This window comes from Oryx dammah, unplaced genomic scaffold, assembly GCF_014754425.2.
Source record: "Oryx dammah isolate SB20612 unplaced genomic scaffold, SCBI_Odam_1.1 HiC_scaffold_18, whole genome shotgun sequence".
NCBI classification, from domain to species: domain Eukaryota; kingdom Metazoa; phylum Chordata; class Mammalia; order Artiodactyla; family Bovidae; genus Oryx; species Oryx dammah.
Window position 1 is genome coordinate 6684064 of NW_024070202.1, and position 27087 is coordinate 6711150.

At 45.6% G+C, this 27087-nt stretch overlaps 1 protein-coding gene across 1 annotated transcript in view; it reads right to left on the bottom strand.

Moving 5' to 3' along the window:
- The window catches only part of VWC2 (von Willebrand factor C domain containing 2), a 131478-nt gene that overhangs the window by 95882 nt on the left and 8509 nt on the right, over positions 1-27087 (bottom strand). The window contains exon 2 of the mRNA XM_040260238.1: positions 9922-10051. Coding sequence (XP_040116172.1) covers positions 9922-10051 — 130 coding nt within the window. The remainder of the gene's footprint in view (positions 1-9921; positions 10052-27087) is intronic.

The window sequence follows — 27087 nt, forward strand, 5'->3', positions numbered from 1 at the left end:
CTTCCAATGAACAGTCAGGGTTGATTTCCTTGCGGGTGGACTGGTTTGATCCCTTTCATGGATCACAGCCTTGTCATGGTAAATCGGTTCACATAACTCAATGAAGCCTAGAGCCATGTCGTGCAGGGCACCCAAGACAGAAGGGTCATAATGTCGAGTTCTGACAAACTGTGGCCCACTGGAAGAGGCAATGGCAACTCACTCGGGTATTCTTGCTGTGAGTACCCCACAAACAGTATGAAAAAGTAAAATAAGACTACATGTTACATATTTCTATACACTCTGAAATCTCTAGAAAAACAACAAAATGCTTCACAACCTCAAAAAGATCTCATTCATGCCTAAAGTTGCACAGCTTCACAGTATGCTTCTTTTCTTAAATTTGGGAGGAAAAATCAAAGAGTGAGATGATAAGTACCTCAAAGCAAGAGTTTTCCAATGATGGCCCCAGACCAAGAGCACCAGAAGCACCCAGGGAGGCACATACTAAAAATGCAAACTCTTTGGCCCCATTCTTGTGCTTAGTTGCTCAGTCATTTCCAATTCTTTGCAACCCCAAGAACTGTAGCCCACCAGGCTCCTCTGTCCATGGGATTCTCCAAGAAAGAATACTAGAGTGGGGTGCCATTCCCTCCTCCAGGGGATCTTCCCAACCCAGGGATCGAACCTCTGTCTCCTGCATTGCAGGTGGATTCTTTACTGTCTGACCCACCAGGGAAGCCCTCTCTGGCCCCAGCCCAGATCAGCTGGATCCAGAACTGTGCAGAGCGGGAGGGATCAGTGAGTCTGTGTTATAACAAGCCTTGTAGGTGATGCTCACCAGGCCTGAATGGGGTGAACACTGCATTCTGGGGTCTGGGATCCCCAAAGAGCACAATATTTTCATGAGATCTGGAGGCAGCCAGCAACCTCCATTCTCAGGGGATCTGCAGCCCCATGTCCTAGGAAGCTGGATCACCAAGAAGAGTCTAGAATGGCATGGGGAATAGGCACTGAAGGAGGGAGAGAGGTGTCCACACTGTAAGTGAAGGGTAGAGAACAGGAGGTTTGCACATCTGCATCAGGTATGGGGGGCTCCAGAGCCCATAGTCTAGCAAAGGCCACAAACCTTTATGGGCTTGTGTGTCTGCAACTTTTTACAACCTCCAAGCCCCTCAAGGTGCATAACAGTATATACTTAGGAGGGTCTCAGCTAAGGCACCAGCACAGGTTTGAAAAGCTTAAGGAAAGATGAAAGGCTGTGTAGTCAAGGCTGGCCTTAGAAATCAGCCAAAGGAAATTACAAAAACTGCACTGGGCCATCTTTTAAAGAGATCTGTCTATGTTTCTAGCAGTTTTATTGAGGCACATTTGAAATACTATAAAACTCACTCAATGCAAGCGAACAATTTAATGATCTTAGTAACCAACCCAATTAATAAACTTTCCATCACCTCAGTAAATTACCACACACCCATATGTAGTTAACCCTCTGTCTGATCCCAGGGGCTTTCTCCCTGTTAAAAATCTGTCTTCTCTACACATTCTGAATAAGTAGAATCATACAATATGTGGTCTCTGCAACTCGCTTCTTTCATTCAGGATGTTTTTGAGGTACAACCACCTTGTAGCATGCATTGTTTGCGGATTTCTTTAAGTTTTTTTTAATGTTGGCCATTTTAAAGTCTGTATTGAATTCGTTACAAGTTGCCTCTGTTTTATATTTTGGTTTGGGGGCCACAAAGCATGCGGCATCTTAGCTCCCACACCAAGGATCAAACCAGCAGCCCCTGCATGGGAAGGCAAAGTCTTCACCACTGGACACCCAGGGAAGTCCCTGATTTCTTTTAATAGACCCTGATTGGGAAAGACTGAAGGTGGGAGAAGGGGATGACATAGGATAAGATGGTTAGGTGGCATCACCGATTCAATCAACATGAGTTTGAGTAGACTCCAGGAGTTGGTGATGGACAGGGAGGCCTGGCGTGCTTCAGTCCATGGGGTCGCAAAGAGTCAGACATGACTGAGAGACTGAACTGAATATTCTGCTGCATGGAAATAAAAACATGCTATTTATCCATTCACTACTGCTGGACATTTGGATTATTTTCATTTTTTCGGCCATGAAGGATAATCCTGTCATGAATATTTATCTAACACCTTTGCATAGACATATGTTTAGTTTTCTGGGATTGAATTCCAGGATGGAATTGCTAGGACAGATACTAAGTTTTCTCTTTTTCTTTTTCCTCCTTTTCTTTTGGCCACATCAGGAGGCCTATGGGATCTTAGTCCCCTGACCAGGGATTGAACCTGGGCCCTGGCAGTGAAAGCTCTGAGTGCTAACCACTGGACTGCCAAGGAATTTACTTGCTTCACTTTTTAAGAAAATGCCAAACTGTTTTCCAAAGTGTACGGACTGTTCCCACCAGCAATGTGTTCTAGTCGCTGAGTCTAGTCTCTCCACATCTTCCACATCTTTGCCGGTGCCTGGTATTGTCTTTTATTATTATTAAAACTATTCTAGCGGGGTACACTGGTATCTCACCATGACTTTAATTTTTATTTCCCTAAGGACTAAGTCGGAGAAGGCAATGCCACCCCACTCCAGTTTCTTGCCTGGAGAATCCCAGGGACAGTGGAGCCTGGTGGACTGCCGTCCATGGGGTCGCACAGAGTCGGACACAACTGAAACGACTTAGCAGCAGCAGCAGCAGCGAGGACTAAGGAGGTTGAGAATATTTTTATGTGCTTATTTACGTTTGTTTATCTTCTTTGCTGAACTATCTGTTCAAATACTCAGCTCAATTTTTATTGGGTTGTTTATGTTATTGTGTTATATGAGTTCTTTATACATACTGGACAAAAGACTTTTATCAGATATATAATTTGTAAACATTTTCTCACAGTCTGTAGCTTACATTTTCACTTTTGTAACCATACGTTCTGAAATATGGAAACTTCTCATTTCTATGTCATTCAATGTATCAGTTTTTTTCCCCTTTTATGAGTTATGATTTTGGTGTTGAATCTAAGAACTCTTTGCCCAACTAAAGGTCATGACAATGTTTTATTTGTTATTATATAAAAATTACATAGTTTAAAGCCTTACATTTAATTCTGTGATTCATTTTGGGTTAATGTTTGCATGTGGAGTGATCTAAGCAAGGACCTAAGTTATTTTTTTTCCCTTTTTACACAAGGGTATGTAATAGCCCCAGCCCCATTTGTTGAAAAGACTTTCATTTTTCCCTCACTGAAAATGCCTTTGTATGTTGGTGAAAAATAAATATGTAAGGATTTACATTCAGGGCTTACTTCTAGACTTTCAATTCTGTTCCATTACTGCTTGTCTATCCTTGTACTAACATCACAGTTTTCGATTATTAAGACTTTATAGTATGTTATGAAATTGGAGAGCACCAATTCTTCAGTTTTGTTATTTTCCAAATTGTTTTGTCTATCCTTTATGATCCATAGGAATTTTAAGATCAGCTTTTCAATTTTTGACTCAAAAAGTATGCTGGGATTTGTACAGAATTTCATTGAGTTTATAGATCAATTTTGGAAGAATTGCAATCTTGATACTGAGACTTCTATTCATAAAATGCCTCTCCATTTATTTATATCTCCTTTCTTTCCATAATAATGTGTAGCTTTCAGTGTACAAACCTTGCACATTTGTTGTTAAATTCCTTAGCATTCTATTCTTTTTGATGCTATTGCAAATGGAACTATTTTCTATTTCATTTTTACTGTCTCTAGTGGTCACTAGTGGTTCACTGCTTGCTACCCCAAAATAGACTTTTTATACATTAATCTGATGTTATTCTTCATTAGTTCTAATAGTTGTGTGTGTGTATGTGTATACTTTGGAATTTTTCAAATGCAGAATCATGGCATGTCAGAGCAAAGGCAACTTGACCCCTTAATTTGCTTTATCATAATTTTCTTCTTTTTTTCCCCATCATGTAGAATATCCACTACAGTAATGGATACACGTGGCAAAAGTGGATAATCTTGCCTTTTCCCTGATCTTACTGACACAGCATCTAGTCTTTCACTATTATGCATGATGTTACCTATGGCTATGGATTATTCTCTGGTGGCTCAGAGGGTAAAGAATCTGACTACAATGCAGGAGACCTGGGTTCGATCCCTGGCTTGGGAAGATCCCCTGGAGAAGGGAACGGCTACCCACTCCAGTATTCTTGCCTGGAGAATTCCATGGACAGAGGAGCCTGGTGGGCTACAGTCTATGGGGTCTCAAAGAGTCAGACACAACTGGGCAACTAACACTTTACTTTGCATTCTTAGCTGCACTTTATCAGGATGAGACATTTCACTTTTGCTATTTTGTTGGGAGCTTTAATCATCAGTGAGCGATGAATATTGTCAAAGACTTTTCCTTCATTTTTGAGGTCATTATTTTTTATTCTTCATCTTTTTGATAATACGTATATTACTTTGCAAGCTGGGGATAAATTTCACATGGTTATATTGTATCATCCTTTTTATGGTGCTGAATTCAGATTGTCAATATTTTGTTAAGGAGTTTTCCACCTATAATCATAGAAAAAATTGATCTGTAGTTGTATTTTCTGTGTGATGTCCTTGCTTTGCTTTAGTACTAGGGCCATAATAATTCTCATTTTAAAAATTCATTTATTTGTTTTTCACTGTGCTGTATCTTCATTGCTGCGCATGGGCTTTCTCTAGTTGCAGTGAGCAGGGGCTACTCTCAAGCTGCAGCATGGGAGCTTCTCACTGTGGTAGCTTCTCTCGTGGAGCACGGGCCCTGGAGCACGTAGGCTCAGTAGTTGTGGCACGTGGGCCTGTTGTCCCACAGCATGTGGAATCTTCCCAGGTCAGGGCTCAAACCCATGTCCCCTGCATTGGCAGGTGGATTCTCAGCCACTGGACCACCAGGGTCAACCACGTTGTTGATTTTCTTAGTGATTTTTCTAAGCATTAAAATATGCACCTTAATTTATCATTATCTATTCCAGATTAATACTAGCTTAATTTCACTAAAATAGGAAATTCAGTTTACTTTTCTCTTGTGACTCTGTGCACCAAGAACATACCCTATTACAGAGTGTTATGAAAATAGTGGTGAGTAGCAACATTCTAGTATGTAAAACTCAGTGAAAAAACTTGTTTGTATGGTTCGTAGAACTAGAAGAAGGACACTGAGGTCCACAGAGTGGGAATTCCTTTAAATTTTTCTCTCTCTACTCTTCATCCCTACTTTTCCATCTCTCTGTTTTGATGTGTTAGAATGGCTTATTCATTTGTCAGATATATGTATTGCATATTTTCCCCAACATGTGGGCTGCTTTGCATTGGTGTAATAGTGTTGTTTGCTGAATAGAGGTTCTTAATTTTAATAAAATTCAACTTATCAATTCTTTCCATATGATAAGTCTTTTAAGAATCTTTTAAAATTCAACTTTGCTGAACCAAAATTATAAAGATGTTCTCTGTTTTCCTCTGAATACATTATTTTAACTTTCATATTTAAATCTGTAATATATTTGGAATTGAATTTTTGGTACTATGTGAGGAAGGAGTCAAGATTCCTTTATCTCCAGGCTGCTATCCAACTCACCTAGCACCATTTACTGGAAAGATCACCCCCTCCCCTGAGCCACAGGATCAGCGTCATCATGCATCTGGTGATCTTTTATGCTTGAGTCTTTTCTGACTCTATTCTGTTCCCATTTGCCAGTTTTTTGATCTTTGAGACAATACCACAGTGTGTTCATCACTTTTATAGTGTAGATTTTACAGCTCTGTTATTCTTCTGTATTTCACTGGCTAGCTTTTAACTTCTGTATTTCCATGTAGATTTTAAAACCAACTTGGTAATTTGCACATAAAAGTCATTGTGTTTATTTTTTATTGGCATTATGCTGAATACATAGATTTTGTTTATTTAACAGAATAATTTGAGGCTGCCAACATCTTTACATTACTGAGTTTTCTGATTATTATATTGTCTATCCTTCCATTTACTGAGGATTTCTTTAATTTCTCTCAATAAAACTTTAAGATTTTTAAGTGTGGCAATCTTGTCCAAGTTTGTTATGTTTACTTATAATTATTTGATATGTATGATGTTATTTGAAAGAGTAGTTTTTAATTCATTTCTATTTGTTTGTTGCTGGTATCTATACATAACAGCTGATTTTTACATACCAATTTTATAAAAGAAACAGTATAATCAAATATTAATTCTGATACTCATAGTTTCCTTTATTTTTTATGGACAAAATTGTAGTATCTTAAGCAATGACCAAGTGTTTCCATGAGATAGGTACTATTTCTTTGGTAAAAATTTTAGAAAAGTATAATGTTGAAGCCATGTGGGAATGGTCTTTTCCTAATGAGAAGGATGTCTCGCGCACACACACACACACATCATTCGATGCTGTGCAACTCACTACATGTGGTTTAATTATGATCTTATCCTGCTGTCTGAAATACACAAGAGAAAAAAGCAAAATCCAACTATGTCTAATTCTTAACGCCTCTCACATATTTTCCAAGAAAGTGCTTCTAATAATGTGAAATCTCTGTATTTATCTTAAAAGTTTTGTAAAAACTGTCCTTTTTCTCTAAAAAATAGCCATCCTCATCCTTTAGTGGAAATAAAGCTGCAAATAACTAACATCGAGTAGCACTGAATACTTCAGGGAGATACACAGTCCCTGTGAATTGTGCTTTTGGTGTACATACTTCCCCTCAGGTATAACGTTCCACATTGGAGAACCGGAGTTAATCCCAACAAGACTCTCACGTTTCAACGCCAATGCCCTACATCTGCCGGCTTTCTTCCTCTGAGTGCTCAAAGTAAGAAAACGTGCACACGTGCAGGACGGAGTCCTCTGGTCTCTGGCTTGAAGAGAACGCGTGCCCTGAGTGTGAGTGTGAGCTGCATCCGGGCGCAGGAGCGCCAGAGAGAGCCCGGAATCCTGAAGCCAGCAGGACACTCACTGTAACGCAGAAAAAATCTGAAAACCAGCCCCACACAAACCACCATTTTATCCGAGAACATCCTTGGGAGATTGATCTATACAAGTCAACAACGTGAATGTTTTAGGTCGTATGTGATTTGTGATCGTTTATTTATATTCCAGGCATTCTTGATTTCAAACTTCTGTACCTTTGATGCAAGTGATTTTGGCAGCTTGCAACTGAACTGTTATTATGCTTCTGTTGGGAGAAGGGGTTAGTTAATGCCACAGGTTAAAACATTAGAGTGTGAAAGTGAAGACTGATTTCCCAAGATCGGGAGTTAAAACCTTCATGTTCCACCCAAGCTAAGTCTATCCAAGCATGTAATTTTATATAAGGCATCACTTCTGATGTCCTGTAATAGGTAACCTATCAGATGTGTAACTTTCTGTTGTGAAGACACTGATTTCTGTGTGCAGCTATAGAGACAGACCACCATAAATTATTCACTGATCTCAATCAGCTATTACAGGACTTTGATATCCAGGAGAAACTGTTCTCATTTTTCAAGCAAAATTTTCACTAAGAATTCCAAGCACCATCTGCCCTGTCAAGGTCAAAATACTATACCCTACACCTAGAGACAGATGAAAGCCAGATTATGTCTAGTGAATATGCTGAAACAAAACTTAAAGAGAACTTACATGATTAGACACATTTAAATTTACTTATGGGTCCATTTCTGAAAATAAAAAGTTGTTTTCTTTTTATATAATTGGATCAAACCTTTGAATACAAATCCTTTTGTAATAATCCTTCTTAATCTATCTTTTAAAAAACATATTCATCCTCCTTCTAAGAGTCTCTAAGATAATACTCACCAAATCCTGCCTTATTTCATCTTATGCTGTCTCTCAAGGTTAGAGGCAGAGCATTTAGAAGTTTGATTTCAGAACAACCATCTCCTCTCCCCCCAAAACATCAGTACAATATTAAAACATCCCATGAATCTCTGACCCGACCTTATTTATACAGATTTTACTTTTGAACATTGTTTGCTTATCCAAAAAATAAAATTATATCTTAATAATAAAAACTGAACCAAACAGAAATAACTGACTTTAAATCTTCATAACATTTCAACATATCCACACAAGATAAAGAATTAATTCAAATAATTTCTAACACTATACCCTAACTGGGATATATCTTAAGGGCAAAAAGAACTGCAAAAAAATCATGAACTTTGCCCAGTAGGTTTCATGCTGATTGTGGTATAAACAGAAGATATCCTGTGTGTTTTATGGAAAAGAACAACTAAGCAAATATATTGATAATATTGAGTTATATACAGAGACGGGGACAAAGACAGAGATCGAAAGACATAAAGCAAACGAAACAGGGAAATTTGAACAATGGGTACATATAGTGAAGGGTAGATCTCTGTTCCTTGTGCTATTTATCAATATTCTGTAGGTTTGAAATTTTTATAAAGTTTGGGGGTTGAAAAAATCCTCAAGGATGCAAGTCATGTTTTCCTATCTTTCGTAAACATTGAGATGAGGACTCCCCGACTGTCTAAGGCCAAAACTTTGTTTTTTATCATAACTGACAAGTGAGACACAGTATCTTGGATACTTAGGATGCCAACTATTTGAGCCACTTGTATTGAAGCTATTCACTAAATACTGTTGACTCTGGGAAAGGCAGAACCAGGCCGCCAAGCGCAGTGTATTGCAGCCTGGACCTCAAAGGTCCTGGTCCCAAACCTACGCAGTCCCCAGCTCCCGCTTCTCCAGGCTCCCTTCTTTCCACAGCCCACTGAGATGCTGCTGCACCCTGCTTCCACAGAAACTTCACCTCCTCTCCTACTGACTTCTTTCAATAATCTAAAAATTTGGATTTTCAGATTATTGTGTCTGTGGCACCTCACAGCCACACAACAGCAATGGGCATGATGGCAGCATCTCAGAATGACCTCAGACACTAGTAACAGCCCGGGTAACCGTCCGCCACTGACAAGGCCCACATCTCCTGGCTTGCTGTCCAGCAACTCCACAGCTGACAAGCTGGTGACCTCAAAAGTAAGCTCATCACTTCTTTGACACACTCTGGTCGTGAGGGAGTTGCTTTCATCTTTCTGAGACACCCTGCTCTGGCCTCATCTTGCATCATGGCCTTGGGGCCACACAGAGGCGGCCAACCCCCTCCCAAGGCAGGACCCCCTGTACCTGAAGATGCGCGTGCATGACCAGAGTCAACTCTTCCACGCGCTTCATCCACCCACCCACCCGGGTCACAGTTCTTCAACCCCCTCCTGAAGAACCCACTCTCATTAACACCCCCATAAGTGGTGCCCAGACAGGCTCAGAGCTCAGTACAAAGCAGCTTCCATCCTGCAGGTTGAGGAGACACTCTCCCTGGCTAACCACATCCCTCCTGCCATTTCTCTTTGACAAAGCACAGGAGGCTTCCGATCTCCCCTGACCTCTCACATGGAAAAAGAGAGGCTTCTTGCTCTTCCTGCCGAATTTGCTTAAGAAAAATATTCAACGATGTTCCACGTTTAATTCACTTAGTAATGAAAAGTAAATGAGCCCAACCGGCATGTTTGATTTGTGATGGAAAGAGAGAAACTGCTTTGCAAGAACAAACAAAGTTAAATTAAAGTAAGCGACTCGCCCCGACAGTGGAAATTGAATTTTCCTCCAAAGAACTTAAACACCTTTAAAACACGGGACTGATACCAATAAGAGGGCAGGCCTCACTGGAATCCAGCTCCTGTGGGTTCCCCGGGGCCCAGAGGCCAAGGACTCGCGTGCTAGGGCATGGATGCAAATACCGAAACTCACAAGCGTCCCACCCGCATCCTGTTCTTTATCCCGTCCTGCATCCCATCGTGCCTCTCTTCCTGCGTCCACGGAAAGCGCTGAGAACCTGTGCGTCATCGCGGCGCGCAGGGCCAACCGCGCATGCACCTACCGTTTTTGCAGATGGGGCAGCACTGGTCCGGCTCGTACACGGGGTCCACACACTCGGTCTGTGGACACGCGGACACCGCGCACAGCACTTCCCCGCTGGCCTCGCAGCGGCACCGCTCGCACGGGGACACCTGCAACACAGGCCACGGTCAGGGGCAGCGTCTCCACCCTGTGCTGAAGCCTCACACATGTCCCCAGCCCATGAGGACAGGGACTGAGGCTGAGGAGGCTCCCCTGGCCTCGAGTGCACCGACCCGCCAGGGACCCGAGGTTGCTCTCTCCCTCCTAGCTCCACACCGGGGAGCCTCTGTTTTTATTAACCCACATAGTGAGCTTTACAAGCTTTCTGTTGAAGAAATATTTTTGTTTCTCTAAAAATTACACAGCACATTGTACAGAATTCTTGCCCACCCAGGCACCCTGTAGGTCCTGCATAGCCCTGCCCAGGGCCAGCCGGCCTTCAGGGCCTACTCTTATCATCCCTGCCCAGTGAAGAGAGCAGAGCAGGACGGGAAGGGGAGGGGTGAGCGAAGGAGAAACCTAGGGCTTCTCAGAGCTGGGCACCTGGCCAGGGGCTGTCCCAACATGACCTCATTTATCTCTCAGGGCAGCAGTAACCACACCTACTCCAATGAAGGCCCTTGTTTCTGGCAAGGAAACTGAGACTCAGGTGTCAGGCAACTGGCCACAGGCGGGGCAGACCTTTCATCAGAGGCAGGGCTTCGGCTCCAGAGCCCAAGGCCACTCATGGGCCATCACTTCCATCACCCAGTGTCACCACATCCTTTACATCCTGGCTCCGCCTAGCCTCACTGGATTTGCCAGCTGCTGGCCCCAATGCTCCCTTTTTGACTCTCTCCAATCCAGCACAATAAGGGGCTTCCCAGGTGGCACTAGAGGCAAAGAACCTGCCTGCCAAAGTAGGAGATGTAAGAGACGTGGGTGCCATCCCTGGGTCGGGAAGATCCCCTGGAGGAGGGCATGGCAGCCCACTCCAGTATTCTTGCCTGGGAAATCCCATGGACAGAGGGAGGAGCCTGGGGGGCTACAATCCATAGGGTTGCACAGCCAGACACTACTGAAGCAACTTAGCATGCAATCAAGTGTTATGGCCATTCCTGGCAAGGCTGGACACTGCCAACAAATCCCATTGTAGTAACTGAGACAGGTTGTGGTGGGGATGATATTTATCTTCCTGGAAATCCCCAGTGGAGTGAGTTTTCCTCTGGATTGACCCATGACAAAGTGAAACAGGACATGCAGACCCAGCAATCAGACACTGTGATGTGGGACAGTGCAGATGTGGGCAGGGCTGTCAAACCGAGTTTTCTGGACAGGGAGGCCCTGCTTCACTTTTGCCGGTAACACCTGTGGCACAACCAGCACCACACAAACGACTCTCGTGGCTGCTCCCTTGGACTAAACAGTGCTGCTGCTGCTGCTAAGTCGCTTCAGTCGTGTCCGACTCTGTGCGACCCCGCAGACGGCAGCCCACCAGGCTCCCCCGTCCCTGGGATTCTCCAGGCAAGAACACTGGAGTGGGTTGCCATTGCCTTCTCCAATGCATGAAAGTGAAAAGTGAAAGTGAAGTCGCTCAGTCGTGTCCAACTCTTTGCGACCCCATGGACTGCAGCGCACCAGGCTCCTCCACCCATGGGATTTCCCAGGCAGAGTACTGGAGTGGGGTGCCACTGCCATCTCTGACTAAACAGTGCAGATACCCCAAACTGAAATCTCCACTCAGTGAACTGACATCTCCGCCGAGCGGCCTGGTTACTGCATGACGCAAAAGCTCTACTTGTACTTAAAGGCATGGTTTTCAGGCACTAGACCACCATGTAGCTGAGAGTCAGGAGTGAGGGGGGTGTGAGTGTGTGTGTTCACACTTGAAAAATAAGAGAAATAAAATGCTGAAAAAACACTTTAGAGTTGCCCAGGACAAAACCTTGACTGGTTTGCATTACACCCTTAGAAGTTAAAGTCAATCTGCCAGCAATGTAAAGGCCCATGTTAGAGACACGGAGCCGGCATGAGAAGGTTCTCTTGCTTCCATAACGAGCATGGCTCCGCTGCTCCCCTCTGTCCTCTGTCTCCTACCAGTTCCCCGCTCAGCCCATAGCATCCTCGTGTCCAGGGTGGGTTTACACAGTGAGCAGGATATGAAAAGAATTGTGGGATTTTCAAAAGCAGAGATCCTGAGTTGCAAGGGCTCCAGCTCACTACAGGTCAGAAGCTCCAGAGGGGAGGCATAAAGTGCAGAGTGGGTGGGTTTGACAGAGGGGAGGCATCTCCTGCCCCAGAAGTGAAGATAGTCCCACTGGGAGGGCTAGAGACTCAGGGAGGAGCAAGAGGGCTGGGAGTCACTTCAGTCTGTCCACAAAAACCGGGCACAGGGAACTCCCTGGTGGGCCAGCAGTGAAGACTCCATGCTCCCAGCGCAGAGGCACAGGCTCAGTCCCTGGGGTCAACTAAGATCCTGCATGCCCCATGGTGTGGCCGAAAAAAGGGCAATAGCCAGGCACCACAGCACAGCCTGGCTGTCATGCAGGAAGCCTGGAAAAAGCCCCATTTGGGTTTGGGAATTTGAAAGGAGAGAAGGGCCCTCTTGTCCTGTCCCAGGACAGGGCCAGAAAGGCTTCGTCACAGGTCCTAAGTAGCCCCTCCTGAAAACCAGTCTTCTTCCTGCTCTGGGCCTGAGACAGCACCCTGCCCCACCACAGAGCCATACTCAAATCACACAAGCGGCTTGTACTGCTGTTTTCTTTAAGGACTGCAACTTGGGACTTCCCTGGTTGTCCGTGTTGAGTCCTGCCTCAAGGTCACAGGTGTGCAGCCTTTTACTAAGGCCATAGAAGCAGAGACCAGAACCAAAGTCATCTCTGAAACTGACTGACCCCTTTTGTAACTGTTGTCAAAAGGCCCCGTGATCTTCACGAACAGACTAGGTGACTCTAAATTAGGCAAAGATGCCCAACAGGTGGTGCCAGTGGTAAAAAATCCACCTGCCAATCCAGGAGACGGGAGGGATGCAGGTTTGAGCCCTCAGTCAGGAAGATCCCCTGGAGGAGGGCACGGCAAGCCACTCCAGTATTCTTGCCTGGAGAATCCCATGACAGAGGAGCCTGGAGGGCTACAGTTCACAGGGTCACAAAAAGTTGGACACAACTGAAGTGACTTAGCACACACACACCCCACCCTACACTGCCCTAACCAGTCACCTAGTGCCAACCTTCCAGGAGGAACTTTCTTTGTTTGGAGGCTATAAAAATCAGCTACTAACCTACGAAAACTACTGACTCTCCCTGGTCTGCAGGAAGTCTGCCTGCTGTGCTCACAGCACCCACGTTATCTCTGCTCTTTGTTCTTAATAAACACTCCCTTCTGAAATGCTCTGTGTCTGGAAATTATTTTCCAACGCATGCTCAAACTGCCTCAACAGTCCAGTGGTTAAGACTCTGCACGCTCAGTGCAGAAGGCCCGCGTTCAATTTCTGGTCAGGGAACTAGATCCCACATACTGCAAGCCACAACAAAGATAGAAGGTCCCATGCTGACTTGGCACAGCCAAATTATTCATGAATAAATTAAGTAACTTAAACTAATAAATAAGTTTTTTTAAAAAAGGTTTGCAACTTGATCAAAGATTGGGTTGTGGGTTTTACTATCACTAAATATTTGGAAATCCTGGTTCAACTATGTGGAGGTTTATTTACTTCTCAAAAACTGGAGTTTAGGCTTACAGTCAAGATCACAAGGGTGTCCCTCCCAGACTTCAGTCCGTGCTCTGCCTTCCCCAACCACGTGTGTGGCTGAAAACCCCCTTGCCCAATGGTAGCAGGCGGGGGCAGCAGACTGGCCTCTAGGAAACTGGTGGGAGGTCAGCCTGCCCAGCGCCTGATCAGATTCCACATGGCTGCTCTGACTCCAGGCGCCAGGTCTGAGCACTGCCCGAGCCACAGAATCCTCAGCTACCAGCTTGAACACCAAAAGGCCTCCTGCCACCCCATGTTCTCTGTCCTTCAGTGCAAACTGAAGGTAAGGATGCCTAGTGCATTCCTGAATCTGTGAGCAGCAACGTAAGCTTCTAAGGTACATTTCTGCGGTCTCTCCTGTTAAGCAATAGCTACCTACACTGTGTATAACACATCCAATGACTTAAATATCACCCTCTGCAGTCTTCCAGTTACAAATCCAAGTTTTGTACAGATTAGAAATTAGATGCAGAGCCTGGAAGAGCACTTGGTCATTTGAGGAAAAGGAGTCACTCTCAAGGAACCCACCATGGACTGAAGTAATCAAATGTTGTGTTGAAGAAGAAAACGATTTTTCAGAATGAGAGTAAAGATAAGCTCTACGTCACTCATTCATTTATCCCAGTCCTGAGGCCAGATGATGAGCCCCCACTGTGTGCTATTTCCAGAAAGGTGGGAACATTGGTCATGGCTGGGAGGGGGGTGATGGCTAGGAAGGCTGGTGAGGGGCCAGCAATTGACCGGCCTGGGATTCAAGTCTGGATGCCGAGGGCCTCTCTGTCTCACGGGCCTCCTCTGCTTTCAGAGTCACCCCAGTGACCGTGACTTACGAACAGCCTCAAAGTGGATCTCATCTGAAGGGCTTCCCTGGTGGCCCAACTTGTAAAGAATCTGCCTGCAATGCAGGCGACCCCAGTTCTTTCCCTGGGTCAGGAAGATCCTCTGGAGAGGGAAGTGGCAACCCACTCCAGTATCCTTGCCTGGAGAATCCCATGGACAGAGGAGGCTGGCGGGCTATAGTCCATGGGGTTGCAAAGACATAGATATTACTGAGCAACTAACACTTTCACTTTCAACCTGAAGCAAAACCATGAAGAACAGACTTGCCGGAACATGTTTTCGCTGAACCATCTATGAACAGATAAAAGAAAGATATTAACTTGACAGTGACTAAGTGTTTTCATAGTTAGAACCTTAGAATGCTCAGTAATGACGTACAGGTCCATATCACATGTGCATAGGCAGTAAGACTCTAAATACTGAGTTTATTTCTAAACAGTTAAGTAGGAGCAAGCAATGTAGTTTACACACGAAATGATTTACACATGAAGTGTAAAATGAGGCCTTCATGAGGGACACTACTTACATCAATCGCCTCACATGTAAATGATGTCTATAAGTGAGTAGTGGTTTGGGAAGACCTTCTGTGCAAGTCACCTATTAGCAGTTGTATTTTATCCCATATATTTCACATTCATGAATTCAGGTGCAGTCAGATCTCTGTCTGTAAGGAGCTTTGCCTTGTGTCATTTCACAACCATGGTTATGATCATTATAACAGTGAGAAGGACCAGGCTCTGAAACACAGCAGAAAACTATTGTGTTCAAATGCTGAACTCGAATCCCACTCTTGTCTGTGTCCTAAACGTCTTTCTATTCTCAAGACAGCAACTGATTTTGTACAACATGTACTCTTCTTTTTTTTACTTCTTTTACTCAGCATTGTGACCTTGAGATATATCTGTGCTGTAGCATACCATTCCTTTTTGATCATATTCCATTGGATAGACATGCTGCAGTTTGTGTATTCATTCACTTGTTTATGGACATTTGGGTTGTTTCTAGTTTGGGGCTGTTACCCATAAAGCTGCAATGAAAACTCAGGGACACAAAAAAGAAACTAGTTTCCAGACACTTCCTGCTGCTCCATTCCGCCTACACAGCACCTTCTCCTCACCATCCGGCAGAATGTCCACCTACTTGGGAATGCCAATATGCTTTTCTTAAATCCGGTTTCTACACCTTTCTGTCCTGTGCTGCCAGAAAAGGCCGGTGACCCAGGTGAGAAGTCAAAGATGCCTTGTGTCACCTGAATTCTGCTGTCTGACTAACAACCAGCATTATATTTCCAATCTGGAACTTTGTCCTGGGGTTGCTGGCATGGAAGCCATGAAAGCCCACTAATTCCACGCTGAATGCAGATGCCTCTGCCAGAACAGACGAATGAGAGACCATGAAAATCCTAGTAAAATGTCCCAAGAAATTGTAACATTTTCATAAATGTGATTAATTTATGCATGAAGAGATGTCAGCCCAGACCTTTCTCAACTAAAATCATTCAACCTGAAATAAACTCTTCTCTTTATTTCATCCATCAGCAGAGATCCTCTTTATTTTTCTAACTGTTGTACTGTTGGATTCTGCAAAGTAAGATTAACATGAAAACAAAGAGAAACACCGAAATCTAGGGCTTCCCTCTCCCTTCCCCTTTCCTGCTCCCCCATCCTCTCCTTTCTTCAAATCTCTGTAAGCCCCAGGGCCCCTTGAATTCCTCCAGGCGCACTGGCTGAGAGTACAGTCTTACTCCCAGCCTGCAGTCAGCTGCTAGCTAGATTCAGCACAACTCAAGAGCCAGGGCTGAGTCCCTGTCACATCGGGATAGTTATAGCAACTGAGCTGGTGCAAAATGCTGCACAGGTTCAATACATATTGACTGAGTCAAGGAAAAAAAGGGAAAGACACAAGAGCTGAAATTAACTTGCACAACACGTGAGAAACAGAAAAAAATGAAATCTACAGCTTTGCTTCAGAAAGGGCTGGTCACCACCTGGTAAGGAGCTCGGAGGATTAGATGCCCACACACAAGGCAAAGGGAAGACAGATCCTTCTATTACGAGGGATCAAGATTTGGATTACATGCCTAATCCACAAGTGGACGGGAAGATACAGACGTTAGACTGATATAAACACAAAAATGGAGACTTACAGAAAGGATCCGACAGTGCAAGAGGGATGGACGGAAATTGGGCCCCTAAACCCACAGCCTGACATCAGTAAGCAAATCCTGGAGATTCTGGAGCAATCCAGTCCTGCACGTGGGAAGCAGGTGTCTCACCATGCTCTGCCTGTTACATCTCTCCTAACTGTTCTATTCTGTGTGTCACGGTTTCCTGCTGCTGCCGCTGCCAAGTCACTTCAGTCGTGTCCGACTCTGTGCAACCCCATCCCTGGGATTCTCCAGGCAAGAACACTGGAGTGGGTTGCCATTTCCTTCTCCAATGCAGAAAAGTGAAAGTGAAGTTGCTCAGTCGAATCCGACTCTTAGCGACCCCATGGACTGCAGCCCACCAGGCTCCTCCATCCATTGGATTTTCCAGGCAAGAGTACCGGAGTGGGATGCCATTGCCTTCTCCTATAAATAGCTAAAACTTATATGGAATACCTGAGGACTCATACTCTGACAAGCTAGAACCAAGATTGCTGGGAGAAATACCAATGATTTCAGATATGCAGATGATACCACTCATTGGTAGAAAGTGAAGAACTAAAGAGCCTCTTGATGACGATGAAAGAGAGAGTGAAATAGCTGGCTTGAAACTCAACATTCCAAAAAGTAAGGTCATGGCATCTGGTCCCATCACTTCATGGCAAATAGAAGGGGGAAAACTGGAAACAGTGATAGACTATTTTCTTGGGCTCCAAAATCACTGCAGACAGTGACTGCAGCCATGAAATTAGGAGATGCTTGCTCTTTGGAAGGGAATCTATGACAAACCTACATCGCGTATTCAAAAGCAGAGACATCACTTTGCTGACAAAGGTCTGTATAGTCAAATCTAGCATTTTTCCAGTAGTCATATATGGATGTGAGAATTGGACCATAAAAAAGGCTGAACACTGAAGAATTGATACTTTCAAATTGTGGCACAGCAGAAGACTCTAGAGAGTCCCTTGGACTGCACGGACCTCAAACCAGTCCATCCTAAAGGAAATCAACCCGGAATATTCATTGGAAGGACCGATGCTGAAGATACAATATTTTGGCTACGTGATGCTGAGAGCCGACTCATTGGAAAAGACCCTGATGTTGGGGAAGACTGAAGGTAAGAGGAGAAGAGGGCGGCAGAGGATAACACGGTTAGATAGCATCACTGCTCAATGGACGTGAATTTGAGCAAACTCTGGGAGATAGTGGAGGACAGAGGGGTCTGGAGTGCTGCAGTCCATGGGACTGCAGACTCACACACAACTTAGCAACCAAACACCAACAAACATACTCTCTTACTTACCCAATGGACCAACTTCAAATCCAAATATGGAAGTTACCAGATGTGGACACACCCACCCTGCAGACTGGGGGATTATGCAGGCATGGGTCCTGGGACAGAAAGACAGGAACAGACTGCCCAGGACCTACCACCAAATCCTCCCACCTCCACTGGCTGATTCTAGAGGCTCCCTACCTAACAGAATCCTGTATCTCACAGAGACTTACAAAGACATGCCAAAGTCATTCACCTCAGTGCCTAGGCTGCAGACAATGGCAGGTGCCAGCTGAGCTGTAGGCATGTTACAACTCCTAAAGGTAAAGCTGTCCCTAGGGCTTGAGGGGATAGGAAAGAGTATAGACTGGAATGGGGGTGAGTCAGCTGTAGAAAAGGCGGCAGGCAGAGAAGGGGCCCCATCCAGGCAGGGAGGATGTCTCACTGCCCCACAGTTCCCTCCTGGGGCCAAGAACCTACCCTAAAGAGACTCAGAAATCTGACCTGGTGAGAACAAACATTTTCTACCATCAGCAGAACTAAAAGAACTGTTCTGAAACTAAAGAACAAGAACTCAGTGTTGGTGCATCTGAGTTTTATTTATATATTAGTCATTCAGTCGTGTCTGACTCTTTAGTGACCCCATGGACTGTAGACCGTCAGAGTCCTCTGTCCATGGGATTTTCCAAGCAAGGATACTGGAGTGGGTTGCCATTGCCTTCTCCAGGGGATCTTCCCAACCCAGGGATATACTATGACTTTGTTTGGTTAATTACTCTGATAATCTCCAATTAAGGAACAAGTTGCCATGCAGGGATACGTACAAATATTAACTTTTTTTTTTCAGGAGCAGTTTTTCAATAGTTTCAAAATAAAAACGAAAGTAAATGTTTTCAAGTTTGAGATACTATATCACTTTCTCATTTCATTTTTTTATCTGCAAAACAACAATCTAAAGTTTTGAAATAAAATTTTCTTAAAAAAAGAGAATTCCTCTGTTTACATATTATCTTTTCTCTCCCTCCCTGAATGGAGAGTAACTTCTTTAATAAGCAACCACTTTTTACTTTTTTAATGTTATATTTTCATAGGATAAAGTTATTTTAAGGAAAAATTTAATGTGATAAAAGTAAATGTTATCGAAACTAAAAAAAAAGAGAGAGAGAGAGAGAGAGAAATAAGAGGCTAAAACTGCCCTTCCCTAAAAGCAGTCTAGGCTTGGCCCTGGATGACAGCATCCTCCCAAAGCCACTGTCACACTTCTGCCACCAGATGGCGAGAGTGTCCTTTCTAGCTGCTAAGTGTCTTCCCCAAAGTGCCCAGAGTCACACTTGTGAGCAGGATGCACTTACGGGGAATCAAAAAGTCCCTTCTACTTAAACCACAGGTCTCATCAGCTTCTGATGACGGGAGCTGGGTTATTTTGGAGCTGGAGGAAAAGGCAGGAGCAATGCTTTTCAACCCTGCTTTTGTATGGAGTGAACACACACTCGCAGGGCTGATGAGCAGCCAAGAAACCTGCTTAGCAAGTCAGAGCAGTGGCTGGAACTGAGGGGTCTGGTCAGGGCACTGGGGCATTCAGGTATCAGCTTCATGAGTATGTCCTGGGCGATTCTTCCTACTCTGACCAGTATCTCCTGACTCTCAGCAAGAAGCCTGAAAAATGCTATGCGGGTCCCAGCTTTCTTTTCAACAATCACTTTGGACTAAATCCTTCCCCAACCTTACTACAGGTTCCACACCTGAAACTGTCTTAAATTAGAGCAAGGCCTCACTAAGCACCTAAGCAGCAGAGGCCTGCCTGGGACATGGGGGCACCAACCAGCAGCCTGTATCTCCCAGGCTGCGAGCACTCTCTGAGCTCCACCCCCGTCCATCAGGGCCACAGGGGGAGCCCACTCCCTATAAGGCTCTCTGTCCTCCCCCTACCACAAGGACAGCAGCTCTGGAGTGAAATGAATCTGATCCACAGCCAGCTTCCAGCCACCACACCAGCAAATGGTCCCTCGTAGCTCCAGCAAGCGGCTGCTTCCTCTGCCTTTAGAGATTTTTGTTTTGTTCTTTTTGTCTTTCCCCTGGCTGTCAGAGAATGGATTTGCACACAAAGGGACTTAATTAAGAACTGTCCCCAGGAGCTGTCAGTTCCCAGTCTCAAGAAGAACACAACTTCACCCACCACACACACACACACACACACACACACACACACACACACACACACACACACAGCAGATGAACAGAACAACAGTCTGACAACCCGACAAGGCCCTGCTTTCTTTGCAGGCACCAAAGACTGACTTTTTCTCCTTTATAGTTTACCTTGAAGCAGGACCCTCTGTCTAACATCTTTCAAAACTTCTTGTGAGTAAGTCCTTTGGATAAATTTGGATCATGCAGGAACTCACTTAGAAGGGGGAAAAATGTGGACAGTGTTTACATGGTGTATTTCACCATGAAATAGTTGGGATGAGAATGAGGAAGGCTGCTTCTTCTGAGATGAAGATCCAGACCTGGTGAATGCCCTGGAAGGGTCCCAATCTGACAGATCACACAGTCAAATAAGATGCAGCAAAAAACCTGCTGGCCTCCTGTTAAGAGCTGAACATTTGTAAATTCATATGGTTAAAGTTCATACGGTGAAGCTTTCACCCACAGCGTGATGGTCTCTGGAGGTAGAACCTGTGGGAGGTCATAAGGGTAAGACGAGGCCAAGTTCATGAGGGTGAGGCCCTTAGGGTGGGGTTAGTGTCCTCCTGTGTGAGGAGGAAGGCCCTCTCTCTACCATGTGAGGACATGGTGAGAAGGTGGCCGTGTATAAGACAGAGCAAGCAGAATCAGACCCTGCAGGCACCTCAATCTTAGACTTCAAGGCTCCGGAACCAGGAGAAGCAACCTTCTGTTGTTTCAGGCACCCAGTCCCATGTATTTTACTCTAGCAGCCTGAGCTAAGACACCACCTGCACCCCTATTTCTGCAGTGGAGAGAGGTGTGTGGACCCAGCCATGGCCTCCAGCTCTTGGCTTGCTGCAAACAGAGCTGGCAGAGAGGAGGCGGGGCCAACAAGGTCTGGAGTGACCCCAGGGCCACAGGCAGCCAGGCTCAGAGCCCCAGCCTGGACCCCACTCCAAGTAGGGAGGGCCCCTCTCCTCCTACTTGGGATTACGGGGGATGGTGAGATTTTGATGGAGCAGCTTTAATACTTTACCTATTCACAGATTTCTAAAATTAAGAGCTAATAGATGGGACATGAGGGCAACTGGGCATGATCACCCACTCGGGCCAAATGCGGGGAAAAGGCCAGGGGAGCAGTTCTGTTAAAGCCAAACTCCTTCTGGGACCTCCCTGGTTGTCCAGTGGTTAGGACTCAATGCTTCCACTGCCAGGGCCCAGGTTCAGTCCCTGGTCGGGAAACTAAGAGCCTTAAGCTGAGTGGTACAACCGAAAAAATTTGAAAAGCCCAACTCCTTTTAAATAATGAGAGGCTCTAAACTCTTTTGTTTTGGAATTAGCATAAAGGTTAAAGATAAGTAATCCTTAGGAGAAAGAAGCAATAAAATGAATGGGCTTCCCTGGTGGCTCAGTGATAAAGAATCTGCCTACAATGTATGAAACGCAAGAGACATTGGTTTGATCCCTGGGTCATGAAGATCTCCTGGAGAAAGAAATGGCAACCCACTCTGATATTCTTGCCAGGAAAAATCTCATGGACAGAGGAGCCTGGTGGGCTACAGTCCATGGGGTCACAAACAGTTGGACATGACTGAAGCAAATGAGCATGCACAGCCTTCCCTTAATATACAAATGACAAAAACTGTCTTCCAAGAGCAGGCTTTTAAAAGGTGGGTGTGAGATGTGATGAGAGGACTGGTTTCCTTGGGGATACAAGTTCAGAAATGAGGCAGTGAACTGGTGATAACAGGGAGTGGTGGGGACTCTGGCAAATGGAGAAACCACTTAACACACTGAAGCCCATATGTGTATCCCTTCCTAACACACAGACACGTACACATACTGAAAGCAAACAAAACCATGCTGTTTTCCTTCATCATTCTTCACTTGGGATGGAAGTAATAATGCTTAAACGCTAAACGGGGAGAGATGAAGACCTCCAGAGGCGAGCTGACTCAGTGGAGCTGGAGGGAACAAGGGTCACAATCGCCAACTAGAAAGAGGCCACGTGGACACATCTGAGGTTGGAGCCTGGCTCCCAGCAGCCTGCCTCAGCTGTCAATCACCCAGCAAGTGCTAAACCACGGGCTGAGCCTGGCGCACAGGCATCCTCAGCTCACACCTTGGCCCCTGCACTTCCCCTTGAAGCTCAGCCTCTTCCACAGCATCCTGCAGTTACAACAGGCCAGCCCAGCGGTTTCTCCAATTAATGAGGTCCCTCTCCACGGAGGTTTAAAATGCCATGGGGCTCACTCACAAGAAAGGGACCATCTCTGAGCTCAGACATCTGCCTGAGAGCTGACCATTCAATTGTGCCGGTGGCCCCTCACTGTTAGCCTGGAGCAAGATAAGCTTACTTCCTCGGCTCCCTGGAGGGCACAGGAAGCCTGAGGGGAACTCTGTTGCCAGGGGGAGGTGACCTGAGCCAGTGGTTGACAGCACAGTTTATCCCTCAGGCCACTGGCGCCCCCTGCTCCTCACAGGCCCAGGCAAAGGCAGCAGGCTTGTCAGAATTCTTTCTCTTCCTGCCTCCCAGACCCCGACGTTTCTGCAAGTGTGGCATGACTGAACTACTGGCAAATAATACCCTGAGGCAAAGGTGCTCCGGGTGGCCCTGCTCCCCGTGGGAATAGATGGCCAGCATCCTGGCCATCCGGCTTCCCAGCACTGGGGCCTGGGGGACAGGGATGCCCCTACGACAGCGCCCACCGGCCGGGAGCCCTGTGTCCCCAGAACATCTCTCTCAACAAGTCAGAGTGTGACCAGGCCTAAAACTATGGCTCCTGACATCTCAACAGGGATGAATAAATATGAGTCCTGGCTTGTTGAAACGAACTTTATTTGTTTCAAGCCTTTTGAAACAAAACTATGGAGATAGATTTTGGGGAAAAAAACTCACAGAATTTAAAAGTAAAATGCAAGTAACAATTTTTTTTTAATGATTTTGTGACATGGACTGTTATTAAAGTCTTTTTTGAATTTGTTAAAACATTGCCACTGTTTTATGTTTTGGTTTGGAGGCCACAAAGCATGTGCAATCTGAGCCCCACAACCAGGAATCAAACGGGTGCTCCCTGAGGTGAAAGGCAAAGTGTTAACCCTGGACCACCAGGGAAGTCCCCAGGGAATTTTAAAAGTTGGACCAGGAAAGTGTAAACGATTGTACCATGCCAACCTCCAACGAAAGCAGAGACACAAGACAGAAGGTCCAACATCTCTAGGAGAGTGTGTGTTTCGATTTATTTCTGAGCTGCCTCAGGAGCAGAAGGGCCATATCACTAAGAAGTGGCATCACTAGCTGTGGTTTTATACATGTGTATGTATGTATATATATATACCTATGTGTGTATATATGTATATATACCTATATACACCTGCTGCTGCTAAGTTGCTTCAGTTGTGTCCGACTCTGTGCGACCCCATAGATGGCAGTCCACCAGGCTCCCCATCCCTGGGATTCTCCAGGCAAGAACACTGGAGTGGGCTGCCATTTCCTTCTCCAATGCATGAGAGTGAAAAGTGAAAGTGAAGTCGCTCAGTCGTGTTCGACTCTTCGCGACCCCACAGACATATATATATATACATATATATACTTAAATATATTATGCAGTGTGTGTGAGTGTTAGTCGCTCAATTGAGTCCGACTCTTTGTGACCTCACAGACTGTAGCCCACCAGGCTACTCTGTCAATGGAATTGTCCAGGCAACAATACAGGAGTCGGTAGCTATTCCCTTCTCCAGGGGATTCTCCCAAGCCAGAGATCAAACCCATGTCTCCTGCACTGAAGGTGGATTCTTTACTGTCTGAGCCACCAGTTTTTGTTGTTCAGTTGCTCCGTCGTGTCTGACTCTTTGTGACCCCATGGACTGTAGCACCAGGCTTCCCTGTCCATCACTGTTGAGCTTGCTCAAACTCATATCCATTGAATTGGTGATGCCATCCAACCATCTCATCTTCTGTTGTCCCCTTTTCCTCCTGCCTTCAATCTTTCCCAAGATCAGGGTATTATTTCAATGAGTTAGCTCTTTGCATCTGTTAGCCAAAGTATTGGAGTTTTAGCTTCAGTATCAGTCCTTCCAATAAACATTCAGGGTTGATTTCCTTTTGATCGACTGGTTTGATCACCTTGCTGTCCAACAGACTCTCAAAAATCTTCTCCAGCACCACAGTTTGAAAGCATCAATTCTTTGGTGAAGCTCATGTAATGTTATGTTCACTTAATATATAAGTGTGTGTATAAATATAGACACATGCATATATCTTTGTTTAGCTTTATTGGGATTCCTGAACCAGGAAGTAGGGGTCTTTCAATGAGAAAGTCTCCAGCACTATCTCTTCCTTTCCCCACATTCTCTGCTACATCTCTCAAAATTCTAACTGCACGTATGTTACCTTCTCTCTCAATCCTCTATGTCCCCAAGCATGTCTTTCCTACATTCCACCTGTGCCCCTGTGTTTCATTCCAGGCCACTGCTTCAAGTCCATCCCCAGGTTCACTAGATTATCTCAGACCTGCATCTATCATCCTGCCTGCCAAACTCTCCCCTTTACTGTAGCCTTCCTTTACAGAGGTTCTATCTGATTCCTTCCCAAAGCTGATGAGTACTTTGGACATAGTGATATTATTTACCCATCTATTTTATTCCCGCATTTATTTCTCTAGGCATAAAAAATAATTCTCATTTATATCCTGACATCTGAGTCTGATCTGACTGCTTTTGTCTCAGCTGCTCTTTCTCCTTATCTGTTATTGTCATTTTGACATCATATTCCTTGGAACTGTTATTTGCGGGGAGTCCCCGAGGCCAGAGAATGTTTGCCTCTGTCCGATACCTGTGGGCACTGCCAGTCAGGGGCCCCTTTAAATGAAAATATTCCACGTGGATTATCCAGAGCACTCAGGGAAGCATGACCATCCGCATCCACAGGAGGGGACGTGCAACTGCTGACCATGAGCCCCAGCTCTGCCCACACTGAGGCTGTCCAGGGCTGTGTCTGCACTGCCCTCCTGCAGGACAGACTCTTCTGGGGAGCCTGCTTTTATGAGACACATTCTGATCTGACTCTCTCCACCTGTGGTCCTGGGCTTGCCACGTGCCCCAGCCTGGCCACAAGTGCCAACTGTCCAGGTCCCAAGCATCAGTGATGGCCCTCAGCCAGCCACCCCTGAAGCCAGCCGCCCCTCTGGCTGACTTTCCTCTCTGGATTAATTTCTCTGTGAGTGAGTGTGTGTGTGTGTGTGTGTGTGTATGTGTCTTTTTGCCATTTCTGCTGTGCTTTTAAGAAGATGTGCTTTATTGTATGAGATCCAAGATTTCATGACTTTTATAAAAACAGTGGGTTTTCAGGCTATAAGTCTTCCATATTCTCAGGCAAAATCGCCTCTGCCATGATCGGAAATGCACAGAGCCTTAATTTTCCAACGCTCTGTTTTTCCACGGGCCAGGGCCTCCCTGAGAACTCACAGGGCCACGGGCAGATGCCTGACATCATCGCTTTCTGCATCCATTCGAAAGGCACTCTATGTCCTGGCCGCACCCCAGTGCCCGGCAGAAATAGAAAGAGAAGTGAAATCCAGCTGGCAGGATCTCAGCCTTGGAACAGATAAGCAGCAAGAAGGATTTCCGGCTACGTGGTCAGAACCATGCCATGAAGGATGGCTACAGGGGCTGCAGACTTGAGTGGAAAACTGGATCCTTTACTCAAGCTCACAAGTGTTCTATTTGAAACAGGCTTGGTCTTTCCCCCGAAATCGGCCCCAGGCTTCCTCTGCCATTTTAAGGCAAACCATCAACAGCCGTGGGGTCTGAATGAGTGGCCTCCACCCACTGCCTGGCAGACACCCCGTGCCCCATGACCAACCTCTGGGCACATCTCTCTCTACAAGGTCCCGGCAGTTTGTCACTGTATCGCCAGGATCTAGGCCAATGCCTGCAAAGATTTATTCAAAAAAGTATTTTTGAATAAATAAATGCAAGAATGAATTTTCTGTTGGGATGTATCAGATCCGAGGAGGAACTATTTATGGGAACACACAGCTCCCTAGGGTCACCTCCTAACAATGAGGACCTTCTTCATGGGCCATCCTCCTGGAGACCAAGTACCTCACTAGAGGCAGGACCACTCCTGAGATGCTCACCCCCCAGGCCACACAAGCAGCAGGCTTTTGCTCTGCTATTTGTACAGAGCTCTGTGGGTTCTCACATCTCTCACCTCCTTCCTATAACACAAGAGACAAGCAGGATCCTTGCTACAGTTTTCTACCAGCTAATAAGGAGGCTCTGTTGCCTGGACTTCCCAGTTGGTGCAGTGGTAAAGCATCTACCTGCCAATGCAGAAGACATGGGTTCGATCCCTGGGTTTGGAAGATCCTCTGGAGGAGGAAATGGTGCAGTATTCTTGCCTGCATGGACAGGAAAACTGCATGGACAGAGGAGCCTGGCAGGCTGCAGTCCATGGGGTTGCAAAGAGTATGGGATCACAAAGAGTTGGTCATGACTGAGTGACTGAGCATGCACGATTATCATCCTTGGACATAGAACAAGAGCTCACTAGAGACTGACTATCCATGCCAACTGAAGGACAAGGCTGGAGAGGGTGGCTAGGGTCCCTGAGCCGCCTCTGATGCAGGCTGGCTTGTTTGATCTTGAAGAAGTTATTGGTTTTATATGGTGACACCTCTTCACTTGTGAACAGACAGCATCACAAAGCCACATGACTGTAGGACCATGGGAGAGTCAGGCCAGGGGGGTGATGGTCTCCTGGGGAGCCAATGCCCTTCTCAAGGAGCAGCGTGGCCCTGGCAGATGGCTACCATCTGGGACTCCCCCTGTTCTCATGACAAACTGGCAATTGAAGTATCTGTATGAACCTCTCACTTGTTAAATGTCTGCTCCAGTGACACAAACAGCTGATGCCCTGCGAGCCAAGCAGAGCACTCCCTGGGCCAGGGCTGGTTGTCAGACCACCAGTCTGCACCCCATG